General features: G+C 45.6%; 1 protein-coding gene across 1 annotated transcript; it reads left to right on the forward strand.

Moving 5' to 3' along the window:
• The first annotated feature begins 1,655 nt into the window (after positions 1-1,655).
• On the forward strand, positions 1,656-13,086 carry GALR1 (galanin receptor 1). Its single transcript, XM_009949386.2, has 3 exons — positions 1,656-2,360; positions 9,457-9,522; positions 12,769-13,086. The coding sequence occupies exons 1-3, from the start codon at positions 1,656-1,658 to the stop codon at positions 13,084-13,086; spliced, it is 1,089 nt and encodes a 362-aa protein (XP_009947688.2).
• Positions 13,087-13,853: the final 767 nt, after the last annotated feature.

Here is a 13,853-nt window from a genome sequence, read left to right on the forward strand (position 1 = left end):
CTGATATAGTCTAGGAAAGTTTAAACAAGGTCCATTCTCAAATCCCACTCTCAAAAAGTAGAGACTAGTAGGTTTGCACGGTAATCAAACATGTCAACAAAATTATTAGGCATGCATATAAGAAAAAAAAAAAAACACCCCTGAGTCTTGTAGGAATCTTTACTAGTTTGGTTTTGCTTGCTAATTTCTAAACTGAGTTACAAAGGACAGAGAAAACAGTTCAATCCGAACAAAAGTTTCTCAGATCTATAGAAACCGAATTGTGCTCCCCCATGACGTGTTCCTTTGGACAGAATGGACCAGACCATACCCAAGTTTAATTACCATCCAGCTCTGCAGAAGTCAATAGCGCTGCGGCCAGCTGATGTGCAGCTGCTGGGATGCCTCAATATCAGCAGGGATGGGGGGGGGGGGGGGGGGGGGGGGAAATAAATAAATTAAAAAAAATGAGATGCTGGAGTGCGAAATAAGCAACCAAAAGCCCATCCACCACAGCACACCCGAGCAGCTCTGCCTGTCCCTGCTGCTCCCGCAGGGAAGCGGCTGCGGAGCGGCGCGGAGAGCTGAAGCGCCGCATCCCCCGGCTGGGCAGCGCGGAAACCACCGGCTGAGGAACCCTCAGGCAAAGCCGGTTCGTTCGCCAGCTCCGTGTGAACGTTCGCATCCATATTCCGGAGGAAGTTTTCGGCTCAGCCCGGTGCTGGAAGGCCCCACCGACCGCCCCCCCCCCCCCCCCCGGCCCCGGGGCGCTGCCGGCGGGGCTGGGGGCGGTTGGGAACAGGGGATTGGCGGTTTCGGCGTGAAAAACGGCCGGGATTTCTTTCTTTTTGGGGCTTTTTTTTTGGAAGGAGTAACAGCGTTCTGCCCCTTTTGGTCCTGTGAGCCGCTGCGTATCACGGAATGATTAATATAAACCCTTGAACGAGGCGAAAACAGCGAGCACCGGCGGTGTTTAGCCCGGACTAACTCTTGCTGCCCGTTACCTGTTGAGGTGGGTTTACGCAGGCGCTTAATTATTTCTGCTTTGCCAAGCGAGTTCATTTAAGCCAAGCGGCTTCGGAGCCCCCCCCCCCCCCCCCCCCCCCCCCCCCCGCGGGGAGCGAAGGGAAAAAAGGAAAAAGAAAAAAAAAAAAAAAAAAAAGAAAGAAGAAAAAAAAAAAAAAGGCAGAAAGAAGTTTTCCGAAGCGGGGACCGGCGCTGGCTCCGCTCCGCGCCCGCGGAGCGCCGCGGCCCCCCTCTCCCCGCAGGCAATCGCAAGCCCAACCGGGGGGGAAAAAGAGGGGTGGTGGGCATCCCCCTCCCCGCCTCCTCCTTTCCCCCCAAGGAGAGACCCGCGGGGAGCTCAGCCTGCCGGCGCGGAGAGGCGCGGAGGCTCCGCGGGGCGCAGCGCGGGGCGGGGTGTGGGGGTGTGCGCGGGCGCAGCGGTTCCCTTTCCCCGGGCCCCGCGGGTAGCGGGGCGGAGGGGGAAAGCGCTCAACCTCCGCGCCCGGCGGCGCAAACTGCGCCCCCTGCGAGCGGCGGGGACGCCCTGCGCGGCGTCACCCTCCTCCCTCCCCGCCGCAGCCTCCCGTCTCTCCGCGGTACCGGGGAGCAGCGGCTTCGCTTTCCACCCGCGGAAACTTAAGCAGGCGCGCAAAAAGGGGAGGGGGGGGGGGATGGAGATGGGGGAGCCCGCGGCAGCGCCCCTCAACCGGTCCCGGGCTGGGGCAGAGCCGCCCCGCGGGGAGTTCAACCTCTCCGGGCTGCCGGAGGGCGAGGAGGGGAAGCCCCTTTTTGGGATCGGCATCGAGAACTTCATCACCTTGATCGTCTTCGGCTTGATCTTCACCCTGGGGGTGCTGGGCAACTCGCTGGTGATCACGGTGCTGGCGAGGAGCAAGCCGGGCAAGCGCCGTAGCACCACCAACATCTTCATCCTCAACCTCAGCATCGCCGACCTGGCCTACTTGCTCTTCTGCATCCCTTTCCAGTCCACGGTCTACGTGCTCCCCACCTGGGTGCTGGGCGCCTTCATCTGCAAGTTCATCCACTACTTCTTCACCGTCTCCATGCTGGTGAGCATCTTCACGCTCTCGGCCATGTCCGTGGACCGCTACGTGGCCATCGTGCACTCCCGGCGCTCCTCGGCCTTGCGCGTTTCCCGCAACGCGCTCTTGGGCGTGGGGCTCATCTGGGCGCTCTCCTTCGCCATGGCCTCGCCCGTGGCTCACCACCAGCGCCTCTTCCACCGCGAGGCCAGCAACCAGACTTTTTGCTGGGAGCACTGGCCCAACCCACGCCACAAGAAGGTCTACGTGGTTTGCACGTTCGTCTTCGGGTATCTGCTCCCGCTGCTGCTCATCTCCTTCTGCTACGCCAAGGTGGGGCAAAGCGGGTAGTGGTGAAGGGTATGCAAAAGGGATGGGGGGGATGACGGTGGTGGCAGGTGTCCATGAGCTGTGGGGTCATCTCTGGGCACGTGGAGGGAGGCAACGGGGCACCGTTGAGCTTGTGGCACCAAGAGAGAGGGCAGGTTTTATAGCCGAGGGATGACTGGGGAGACACATGTGTGTGTGTGTGGTGGGTCAGGATGGGGATTGCACAAGATGGGGATGGGGGGATTATTCTGGCAATTCCTGGAGTCCCTCTGCCAGATTTCCTTGGTGCAAAGAGGCAGAAGCCCCAGTGCTCTGCTGCTTTCTCTCTCCACACAACCCTCCTATTTTCTTGCAGCGCTGTATGAGGGTTTTAACAAGAAAAGTACAGCAAAGCAACAAGTGGTTCAGGCTTCAGATGAGGAATTGCGGTTCTTTAAAATGCAGTGCGCTTAAACAACTGACACAAATCCACCAGTTTGGTCTGATCCAGATGTTAACGTGCTCAGAGCAAAAGGTGCGTCACGCTGCCTGGTCCCCGTGAGCCCTGTCTTGCCCCGGTTGAAGCAGATGGGAGGTTCACCTCTGAGTTCAGCCAGGGCAGGTGGTGCTAGGGAGCAGTGCATGAGGACCCAGGAAGGACAAAGCAGTAAGGGTGCCTGCACGAGGGTATTTAAGGACTTTTGTGCTCAGGCAAAGTGTCCTGTTTTGCTGTGGATATTAACCGCAGCCTTCAGCGTGGGGTCCTCTGCTTGCTGCTGGAGAGGGTCTGGAGCACCAGCTGCTACCTGCTGCGTTCGGCAGAGATCCTCCTGTTCCTGTGCCAGCAACCTCCCGTAGCAGGATTTCTCCTTAGGCAGTGGTTTACATCCGAGAGGACAGGTCTGCTTCTGCACACAAGGACTGCTGAAGTGCTGAGAAGTCAGTTCTTTAACTGGCAAAGTTCAACAGATGTAATACAAGTATTTAATTTGAACAAATAATTTTATGTTCTTTTCGGGTTTATATACAGCTTAATTGCGATGTGCAAATTAAGGCTAGAACGGCATCCCACTCTGCTACAACCAAGTGGTGTGGAACTCAAAGGTCAAGATTTCTGAATTACTGGTTGTAATGACACGAGTCTGACCTGCCAAGTGGAGAAGAAATACATGTTTTCAAACAGGGACTGAATTCTGTTTTCCCTGGGTGAATACAGTGGTATTTTATCTACAGTGGCGAATATGCCTGAGCTGAGAGAGGGGTGAAACTTACTGCAGCCATAGATCATCAGATTTTTAAGAAAATATGACGTATTTCAGGGAGAATGTTAAGGAGTGGATGCAGAGGGGGCTCTTCAGCTATTAAGAGTTCTTACATTTTTCAAAGCCAAAGCGTCTTCAGTTTCAGCATAAAGTACCAGCCTTCAAAGTCTAATTATGTGACAGAAGGTTGAAAACAAGGCTTTCAAAATGACAACACTCCTGCATAGTATGGGGGTGGGGAAGGAAATAGGCTTAAACAAAATATAAGCACAGTATATATAACACACCATGTTGTTACAAAGCACCACTGCACGAGTAGATCTCGCAGCATTAGTGTGAATATGTAGCTAAAAAAACCCCAAACAACCAAACCACAGAAAACCCAAACTAACAAAGCACAAAGCAACCCTGCGTGAAATACATGCCCGGAACGAGTTCATAAAATCAAGGCCGCTCGAAGTTACCACTAAAATCTTGGGCTTCAATTATTGCCAGGCTGGGATCTTGCCCTTGCTGGGTGACATGTTTTGAGCCCCTGTGTATGATCCTGCTTGCCGTGGTGTGAGGCTGGAAGATCCGACCTGAAGGGATGAATGTTAGGAGACACCTAGGAGGTACCGGGTATTCCCACCACTGTCCATGAGGCTGGGGAATGACCTGTACAAGGCTGCTGGGGGTATTTGCAGCACAAAGGCTCATTCCCGCCCTCATGAGGAGCCTCTGGCACATCTCCAACCGCAATACTTTGGCACTTTGGGTGTGGGAGAAGTTCAGGGTGATCATAGTTGCAAATCAGAGCTGGAGTTCTAGCTCTGTCGAAGCCTTTGCCGCTCTCACAGGTCCCAAGCCAAGTGGTCGCTGCCAACGTCCACTGGGGTCGCTGAAGTGGTGGGAAGTACGAGTGGTTTGGCTTCTGAACGCATGCGGGGTTGGAGGATCGCTGCGGTGCGGTAGCCTCAGAAGTATTATAAAAATAAATGCGTTGGTTTCTTATGGACTTCAGTGGCTTTCATGAACTGTGGATCAGCTAAATAACACAATCTTCCGATACGGTGATTAAGACAAAGGAGACTCATTTCTCCATTTGAACATATTGCCTTTGCCAGGCTCCTTTAAGGCAGTTCTGTTTCTTTTATAAGCAAATTGCAATTGAACTTTCAGTTTTGAAAGTCTCATTTTTTAGGCATTCTAATAGGGAGCCGAGTTCGTTCTCTCTCTCGCTCCCTCTTCAATTGCGTTAGGAGACATTTGTGTTTTCCCCAGTGAATAGCAATACTCTTACAACCTACAGAAGTGCTGAAATTGTGCTAGTTATTTGGAAAAGAGCATCCTCCCGCAAAATCAGAACTGGAAATCTCACGTGGTGTGCTCTCAAGGCAGCGGTTCATGAGATCGTGCTGTGTCCTGTGTGTGCAGCTACCGTTCCCCCTCTCCCGCAAAGAACTTTGGTTCGGTTTCAACCAAATTCCATAGCGGAGTGAAAATATCAGAAGGAATGGTACTTCCCTAGTATTGTGAAAACAGGAGCCAGCGAAGAGGGTGGAGAGTCTCCGTCATCCTTTCTCCTTTAAGGACAGTCCATTTGCACTCAGCTGTTAAACATCAGACGAGCCCTAGGGAGGAGGAGTCTTACATAGCGTCTGCTCACGGGGGAGATGCATCTTTTTTGGGAACACAGAATCAAGAAAGAGCAAATCGATAGGAAACCAGCCTTTGGTGGCTCACAGAACGGCTCTTGAAAGGAGTTTACTGCTCCAGCGAGAGGAGCAGTGGTTATGGAGTTATTAGTCGAGTTGCAGCGCTGCGTACTTGTGGGCAGCCTGCATTCTTATTTTTTTTTATTGCTTATTGTGTTACTTGCTGTAATTTTTTAGTACTGACTCTTTTGTGTGTGTTTTGTAACGCTGCTACGACGTTTGCTCGCTAGTGTGTTCTTAAAGGGCAAAGTGATAAATGATTCCCGGTGAGCTTCTCACCGTTGCCAGCTGCCAGGGGAGTGCAGTGTGGCCACGGATTTTGGGCGCCTCTGCTTTCGAGTACCCAGTTATGAGGAATCAGTCCTTGAAGGTCAGGCCTCCTTCAACTCAAACCTTTAGGTTGGACACCTAAAATTATTAGCAAACTCTTCCTTTTAAAGATGTGTAATGTTGAAAGCTTTTTTTTTTTTAAAAAAAAAGTTAGTTCTTGCCTTAGGAATGTTTCCATTATTATCTATCATTCTGAACATTCATGGAAGTCATGTATGATTTATAGACTTGGTTAAAAGTAAGCCATAAAAAGTAGGAGTCTTGACACAAAATACAAGCTTATATGGTTCTTGGCTTACAATAGTGTATCTTAAATTTTGCTAAGCAGTGAGGGAAAACTGTATTAAACTACGTTGAAAATGAAAAATAAAGGGTATGACACGTTACTGACACACTATTAAACAAAAGAGGGTGAAGGATCTGTTGTGACAATAGAAGCAGCAGCATTACTTTAAAAAATGGGTTGCAGGCAATGGCACTTGAATTTAAATCAGGTTCATCCTATAAAATACGGTTCAGAATGTAATGCTCGCATTATGGCTCTGTTAAACAAGCAGTTCATTCTTATTAGATAATGACCTGGGGCAGGCTTTCCTGCTGCCTGATTTTCAAGGGCTGATAATGAAGGTGTAGTCGGTGGAATGATTATATCCAGCCGGACCGGAGACGGGGTTTGCGGCAGGGTGGGCTTCAAACGCTCACAGTGTTTGGTAGGCTGGTGTGAATAGGCACAGATAGTTTAAGCTTTTTTTTTTTTTAACTCTCTCCCTTATTAGGAGAATCCCTTTCTTGATTTGGTCGACAGCCTGGGCTGTCAAACTATCTGGAACGTAGTGCCTGAAACAACCAGGAAAAAAAAAAGTAAAATAAAAAATAAAGACATGGATAGCCTGTAGGCCAAATCCAGGGCCTCCCAAATGCTGTCAGTGGTAGTTGTGGCAGTACAGTCTGCACCAGACTGGAACTTCATGCACTTCTGTGATCCTACACCTTATCCTTACATCCTTAGCCTCCTTACACCCTCTTTCACAACAGCGTGACTTTCTTCCCACAGCCCCCCCCCACCCTCAACTCCAGAAAGCAGAAAGCTGTTCCTTCCCCGAGAGCCAAATACAGTCTCTGAGCAACAGGTACATGGAAGCTGGAGGTAGAAAAGTTTCATGTAAAGAGTTAATTTCTCCGCAATGCTGATTTTTTAAAAAATGTATCACCTTATGAGAACAGGTTGGGACCTGATTTTTAGCAAGGTGGGTATTTCATTCCATGAGTTAAAAATGCACGGGGGGGGCGGGGGGGTGTGTATTGGTGGGTGTTTTGAAAAGCTTTCTGCAGAGAAATAACCTGAGGCATATTAAGAGGCACGTGCAGAATTATTATTCAGGTGAAGTGACAGTGGCTGTTAGAGGAACAATTGATTATTCATTGGCCCAGAGAAGAAATGATTTGAACAGGGCACCGAGGGGCGGTGTCTTTGATTTGCCTTGTAGTGTTTGTGCATAAACATGCCTCTTAATATCCCTCCACGGTTTGCCGTGTGGGTCTCTGGGTGCTGTTCCACTGCTGTTGATAGGTAATTAAATTCCGCCTATTTCTCGTGCTGCTGGTTTGCATACCAGCTGGTACACTACCACGTAGAGCCAGCACGTTTTCACTGCAGAGACTTACTTTATGAAATATATATATGCATAATCTAAAAGAGGGGAAGTTGAGAAGGATTCATTAGAAGGTATCACCTAAATCTTCAACAACCCCCTCCTCCAAATATCCAGTTTAACAGTTTTGTCTGCTGCATCTTTCTGTGGACCGGAGAGAGATGCAATGGAAAAAAAAAATTATGCTAAAAATTTCAGAACAAAATAAAAAGTTAGTCACCTGAGAAGATGATTTTGCAATTCTAATTTCTCGGCTGTGAGGGAAGATCGCAGCACAGTCCAGTCTCTGGGTGGCAGGTGGTGGGGTCGAGTAGAAACAGCCCATCACTGTAGGTTGTGTGAAGGGGGTACGATAGGTGGAGCAGCAGAGATGGGAAGTGAACTTCACTGTATTCCTCCCATGCTCTTTTTTCTTTGTTTTTCACATTTTTCACTCATGAACTAAGCGATTCAGCTGCTTTGTGCAGGTCAATAAGGAGTGTGTGAGCCAGAAAGTCGTCTCCTTGGTCTTCTGCTGGACCTCAGGGGCTCTTCTGTGCTTTCCTTCTGGTCTGCTTCACCCTGGAGCAGAAAGAAGGGCTGAAGCCAAAACAGGACCTTCTCAGAGAAAACGCATTTCTTTTTCCCCTGAGCTCAGGCTGGCCTTGGTAGCAGCCTGGCTAGTGTTTCAGAACAGGGAGTGCCTGCAGGGCTGGGTCATCCACAGGCACGCTAGTGCACAGGTAAGCACAAATGAAGGGCACTTCCAATGTTTAGTGGTTACAAGTAATTTTTATTGGGTTTTTTTGTGGGTTTTGTTCTCGTTTTATGGCTTTTATTGTTGTTTGTGGCTCACTGGTGGCTAAGAGTAGGTGCTTAAAAAGAGCAATCCACTGATGAGCTACGGTTACTTACAAATAGAATCTTATTTCTTTTAATTCGTTATGTATGTTTCTAAGTCTCAAATACCAGAGTGGGATCAAGTCTATGGGTCATCTTGTCTGGTGGCCGTCCTGGTAGTGCTTAGCCATGCATCCCAAAGAAAACAGACAAAGCGTCCACAGATGATATAAGAGAATTTGAATTTATACCCTTTTCCCCACCTCAGGAAGTCTTCTTATAAGCCCTAAAATTTAGTGTTGTGCTCCTTAAAAAGAAACCTTTTAATGCTGGATGATCTTACCTATTAATTCTGGGTGATCTTACCTGTTAAATTGTTCTCAGTTCATCTTAGAGCTAGTGCGGCCCAACATCATCAGCATCATCAGCATCGTCACCCTCATCACCATCTAACCGAGCTCTACACTCCAGCACTCTCTCAAAAAAATTCCTTTTACCATGTTTAAATTAAACCCTCGTGTTTAATTAAGCATCTCCTTTTTTTAATTCCGTGTGGTTTAGAACTTGTGAAACACATTCAGCTGAAGGGCGCATTGCCTGCCCCCCGTGCCTACAAGTCATGCCATGTGAATATGTTAAGATTCAGTTAATAATGACTGCAGATAAGGTGGGGTGTGCACCCCTATGCTTCCGCTATCCAAAATGCTATGTGTAAATCATTATGTTAAAATTTGGACCCTGCTCTTGGACGATGAGCCTTTTCGAGGCATGTTTTTAAGAAATTACTTGTGAAAGGTCCATGACCATTATCATCAAATTGTTGATAAGGTTCATGCCTCATGTGAGAGACATTTTAGTATAAATGATTTTTGAAAGCCTAAGCTTCTTTCAAAGATCAAATAGTGCCAACATCCTGATTATGTTAACCAAACATCTAGCTGAAGAAAGCCAATTATGCAGGTGACTCAGAAAAAGCCCTGACTCAAAACATACACTTTCTATGTTACATGCAGTAAAGGTCATTCTAAATTAGCAAGCATTGACATTTTTATGGAAGAAGAATGATTGCCAACTCCACGTGCACGATAGGTTTCCATTTGTTGCCTTGTTCATTTGTAACATGTGTGTGTTGTCTTACACATCTGAATTTTTATTTAAGAATTGAATTGTGCTCTGCTTCGTGTTTGTTCAGATGCAGATATGTAATTCCCTTGGATTTTATCCTATGCACTTTTGAAACGTGTAAATTTGGTCAGCAATGCTTGCGAGCGACTCATGCGGTACTGAGAGCGAACTCTAAAATACGTGGGTCTGAATTTTAGAAAATGGTGAAATACAAGATGCCAATTAATCTTTTCAGGTTCTTAATCATCTGCATAAGAAGTTGAGAAACATGTCAAAGAAGTCAGAAGCGTCCAAGAAAAAGGTAACCTGATTGCTTTCGTTACCAGTATCTGTTTGTTTGTGGCTTAGTTCTACGGCTAAGCTCATTTGGGATTATATAGCTTGTTGTCGAAGATGTGATGGAGAAAAGGAAATGGAATGAAGTATTTAATGACATATTCTGTGTCTCTGAACTTAGCAGGGTTGGATTTTGTTCTGATCCAAGTTTTCCATCACAGAGCACCAAGCCATTACCTGAGATCCCCATACTACGAACTTCAGAGCATCTGGAATTTAGACATGGAGAGACAACATGTCTCTAATATTAAATGGCTTTTTTGGCCTCACAGGCATTTTCCCTAACTTGTAAATCTTATTTATTTATTTATTCATTTAACTAGCTGAATTTTGTAATGTTTTATGAGGAATGGCTAGGTTATGTGACGAGACTTTAAAATAAGGGTTACTGTGCGTCCTGATAGGAGTCTAATAAGAGATTTTTAATGATTCTTCTACTGATTTTCCATCAAAATGTTCTTTTGTCTTATGTTCAAGATTTAAGTTGTACACTCGTTACAAGTAGAACCATGAAAGGTCTTTAAAGCAGAGTATAAGCTTTGAGGTTTTGAACAGTATTTGATAGATATGTTTATATATTGAATTTGTCAGTTAATATAACAGGATTCGGATTTTTGAGCAGATTTGACCACAGTAATCGTTTGACTAACTTCTCCGTTTATGAATGTGGAGTCAGAAAACCCCCTTAGGCTACAGCTCTTCATTTGATCTGATCACTATTACCATATGGGCATGCAGGCTGTCTGCAATGTAAATGGGATATACACGGGCTCAACAGGGAAGAAGTGATCTGTTATTTATGCATTCTCTATCTTTTTGAAAAATATCCTAGTCAATAGATTTTAAATCCTAGCATTGAAAGCGTTGTGGCCCTGATTCTGTAAAATACTCAACATTTATACTTTTGCACTTAATGTCGTCAAGGCCAAAGGTGTAGTTTCCAAAGGCGTTCTGTACATTGCCATCTCTGCTCTCGTCTAAATTATTCTGAAACTGGAGTTATCTGTGCATTTCCTCTGAACACTAACTCTCAAAAAATTGCAAGGAAAAATCAGATCTGGCTAGGAACTAGCTTTCACAGCTTCAGGGAAAAGCAGTACAGATATGCCCAACACTGCTTGGATGTATCAGGGTTCAGTAACCTAAGGGAAGGAACAAAAAGCAGCCCAAACCTTTTTTTTTGCCTTAAAAAATAAGTTTCTGATCCTAAGGCCTAACTCATGTGTTTCAAAGCAACTCGGTTTTACTAGTCTGCTGCCTCTGGTTACTGTATCTTTCTTTTTTTCGTTCTACTGTTTTGATAAGAATGAATTTCAGGCATAATTATACATCTTTCTTTGAGCCTTTGTGGAAATTTCAGTAGTAGAATCTTAAAATTAATTTGCTATATGTGTGGAAAAAAGCGAATGAAAAAGATGAACGTGCCTAAATGCTATTTTTCGTGGGTTTTTTGGTCACGAAGCATCGATGCTAACATGATGTTTTCCAGGTGGGTTTTATTTGCTAATGAGAAACTCTAAGCAGGCTCCTGTCAGGTAAACAAGAGCTGCCCTTTAGTGTCACCTGGGTTGCAAGGCACAGTGATGATTTTGGAAACGTAAGCTCTGAAGTTAGGCTTGGGAGGAATGATGGGATAACCCAGATGCTGTGAGGTTTCCTGACGCAAAAATACTTATTCTGCAGAAGTGAAATAGCTTATGTAAAATAATTACAAGGGAGAGACATGGTCAACCTCTGCTTTCGGGTGCATCTATCCAGCCTGTTGAAAGTCAGTGATTTTCCTGGTATGATTTTTTTTTAGAATTTTGAACCAACTGAAGTAATATACCTCTTTTGAAGGAATCGTGCGTGTAGCATCCAGACAATCTGTTTTCAGGTGGAACGTTAACACGTTGCAGGATCGGAGAATGAACTGCTCTTAATTTATACTTGTTAGCACATATTCTCCTGATGAGACCTGAAAGAGAAAATACTTGTGTGGCTGTTTGTTAGTAGCAACTGGCTTAAACTCCGTAGGGCTCAGTAGAGGGATGGCTTGTGAAAAAAAGATGAATCCTCGACACTGAACAGATTATGTTCACTACAGATATAATGTCCTTTGGTGTCTGTGGTGAGATTTTGCTAACCACCACAACAGTACCTGTCGTAAGTTATTTTGGCCAGTTGTCGCAGAAATAAAACTTCTTTTTCTGGAAGTTGCTCAAAGTTAAGTCATGGTGTGATTAGGTAGGTCAGTCTGAATTATTACCGAGCATTAATCAATTCGAGAAGTATAGACCAAGTTCAGCGAACTAGCAAAAAGCCTGGATATTTTCTGTGCTGCAGTATTTATCGCTCTGTGGCCACTGGGTTAGTTTTTCCTGTGAAGAAGAGCCTCAATTATCTGAAAAATACCCTCAGTGCCTGAACGGTCTGTACTGGCAGATCCTGTAGCTGCCCGGGTGGGTCTGATGAACTTGATGGCCCTTCCTCTCATAAATAACAAAAGTGGAGTCAGGAGGCAGCACCGAGGGTATTTTGCGTTCCATTTTTCTGAATCCAGTGTTCCGTGGTAAACTTTAATTTCCCAAATGGATTTGACAGTGTGCATTCACCAGAAATTTCAAGCTCCTTACTTTTCTCTCTGTTTTTTTCCTTCGTTGTATCCCAGAATAATGTTGTATGACTCCCACTGCGGAAATCTCGTGTTTAAAGGAGAGACTTTCAAAAAAGCCCCTGCTCCTTTTGTAGACACTTGAGCAAAGTGTTTGTCCGACTGCTCTAAGCTCTGCCACTGGCTGCCTTCATGTATAACAGATCTCTCTCGAAATTTTGGTCAGAAATCCTTGTGCACTGTACTAAAATACAGATCATTAGATCGGGATGAGATTTCCCAAAGACCCACGTTATCATTATTTTACTTCAAGCTTCTGTCCACCTCAGAAGCGGCTAGCCTTTTGTGTAGGGAATCAGGAACACCAGTCTTTACCTTCGAGCAAAGTTATACATTTGCCTTTTACTGTCCATTTGCAAGGCTAAGGTTCTCCTTGCTGCAGTTCACTCTGCGAAATAATGCCCACAGAGGTAATAGAGTAAATCAGTCATAAATATTCCAAAGTGTGTTCTCTCCCAGTTATACCTTTTTTCCCCCAAAATAATGGTTTTGAAGCAGGTTTAAAGCTGATTCTTCAAGTGCTTATCAGACACCTATGTTTTCCTTTCCCTGTCTCAGACAGCACAGACTGTGTTGGTGGTGGTGGTGGTTTTTGGCATCTCCTGGCTGCCGCATCACGTGATTCATCTCTGGGCTGAATTCGGAGTTTTCCCGCTGACTCAAGCCTCCTTTCTCTTCAGAGTAACTGCACACTGCCTGGCTTACAGCAATTCTTCTGTGAACCCGATTATATACGCGTTTCTCTCTGAAAATTTTAGGAAGGCCTACAAACAAGTCTTCAAATGCCAGACAGGTAACGAGTCACCTCTCAATGACGCCAAGGAAAACAAGAGTCGGATAGATACACCACCATCCACCAACTGCACGCATGTGTGAACTCTGAAAACTCCTGTATGTTGGCTCTTCACTCGTGTGAACGAAACACCTGCAAAACAAAGCACAATGAGCTTCATCCTGGGTTTACCTTGATAAAGATAATTAAAGGTATTTCATGTACTGATGTTGCGTTTGTAGCAAAAGGTGGTGAAATTGGTATGGAAGAAAACTGGGCTGACCCTTTGCCTCTTTGATAGCTTTGTCAAATGAAGCTCTTGGACCTTTAAAAGATACTTGAGAAAAAAATGTTGGAGATGATATGTCTGTATTCTCACTCACTAAGCATACGGTGTGTAAACATTCAAATATAGAAGAAAGAAACGTTGATGTGGACGAGTAACTTTCTGACGTCTTACTCCATCGAAGTGAAGAGATGGCTCAATTTTCTGTCTTACAGCTAACAAATACTGTAGTATTACGGTTTCAGAGAGGAAAACTTTGGTTCTGCCTTCAGATTGTTCTGACAATGCCTTTTCTCTGTTTAAAGGAAGGATGGGCTCTGATTCAGAGTTGAAATAGCCTGTGTACAACTTGAGGCAACTGCTTTAGAGAGGAAATGCTAATTTTATCTGTTTAACTGTCTTTTTAATGTCACATACTGAGTAATGATTGATGGTTTTTTCCACTTCATATGCCTGCCTTACTGTATATGCAGAACTTTTGTGTACGCTATGTGAGGTTTTGTTTATGGCCTGTATGTAGTTGTACCAAAATGAGGATTTGTGCCTGTCTGAGGGCAGCTTTTCTTCATGTGCTGCTTCTGCGTG

Source organism: Leptosomus discolor, chromosome 8 (genome assembly GCF_034619465.1).
Source record: "Leptosomus discolor isolate bLepDis1 chromosome 8, bLepDis1.hap2, whole genome shotgun sequence".
Lineage (NCBI taxonomy): Eukaryota > Metazoa > Chordata > Aves > Leptosomiformes > Leptosomidae > Leptosomus > Leptosomus discolor.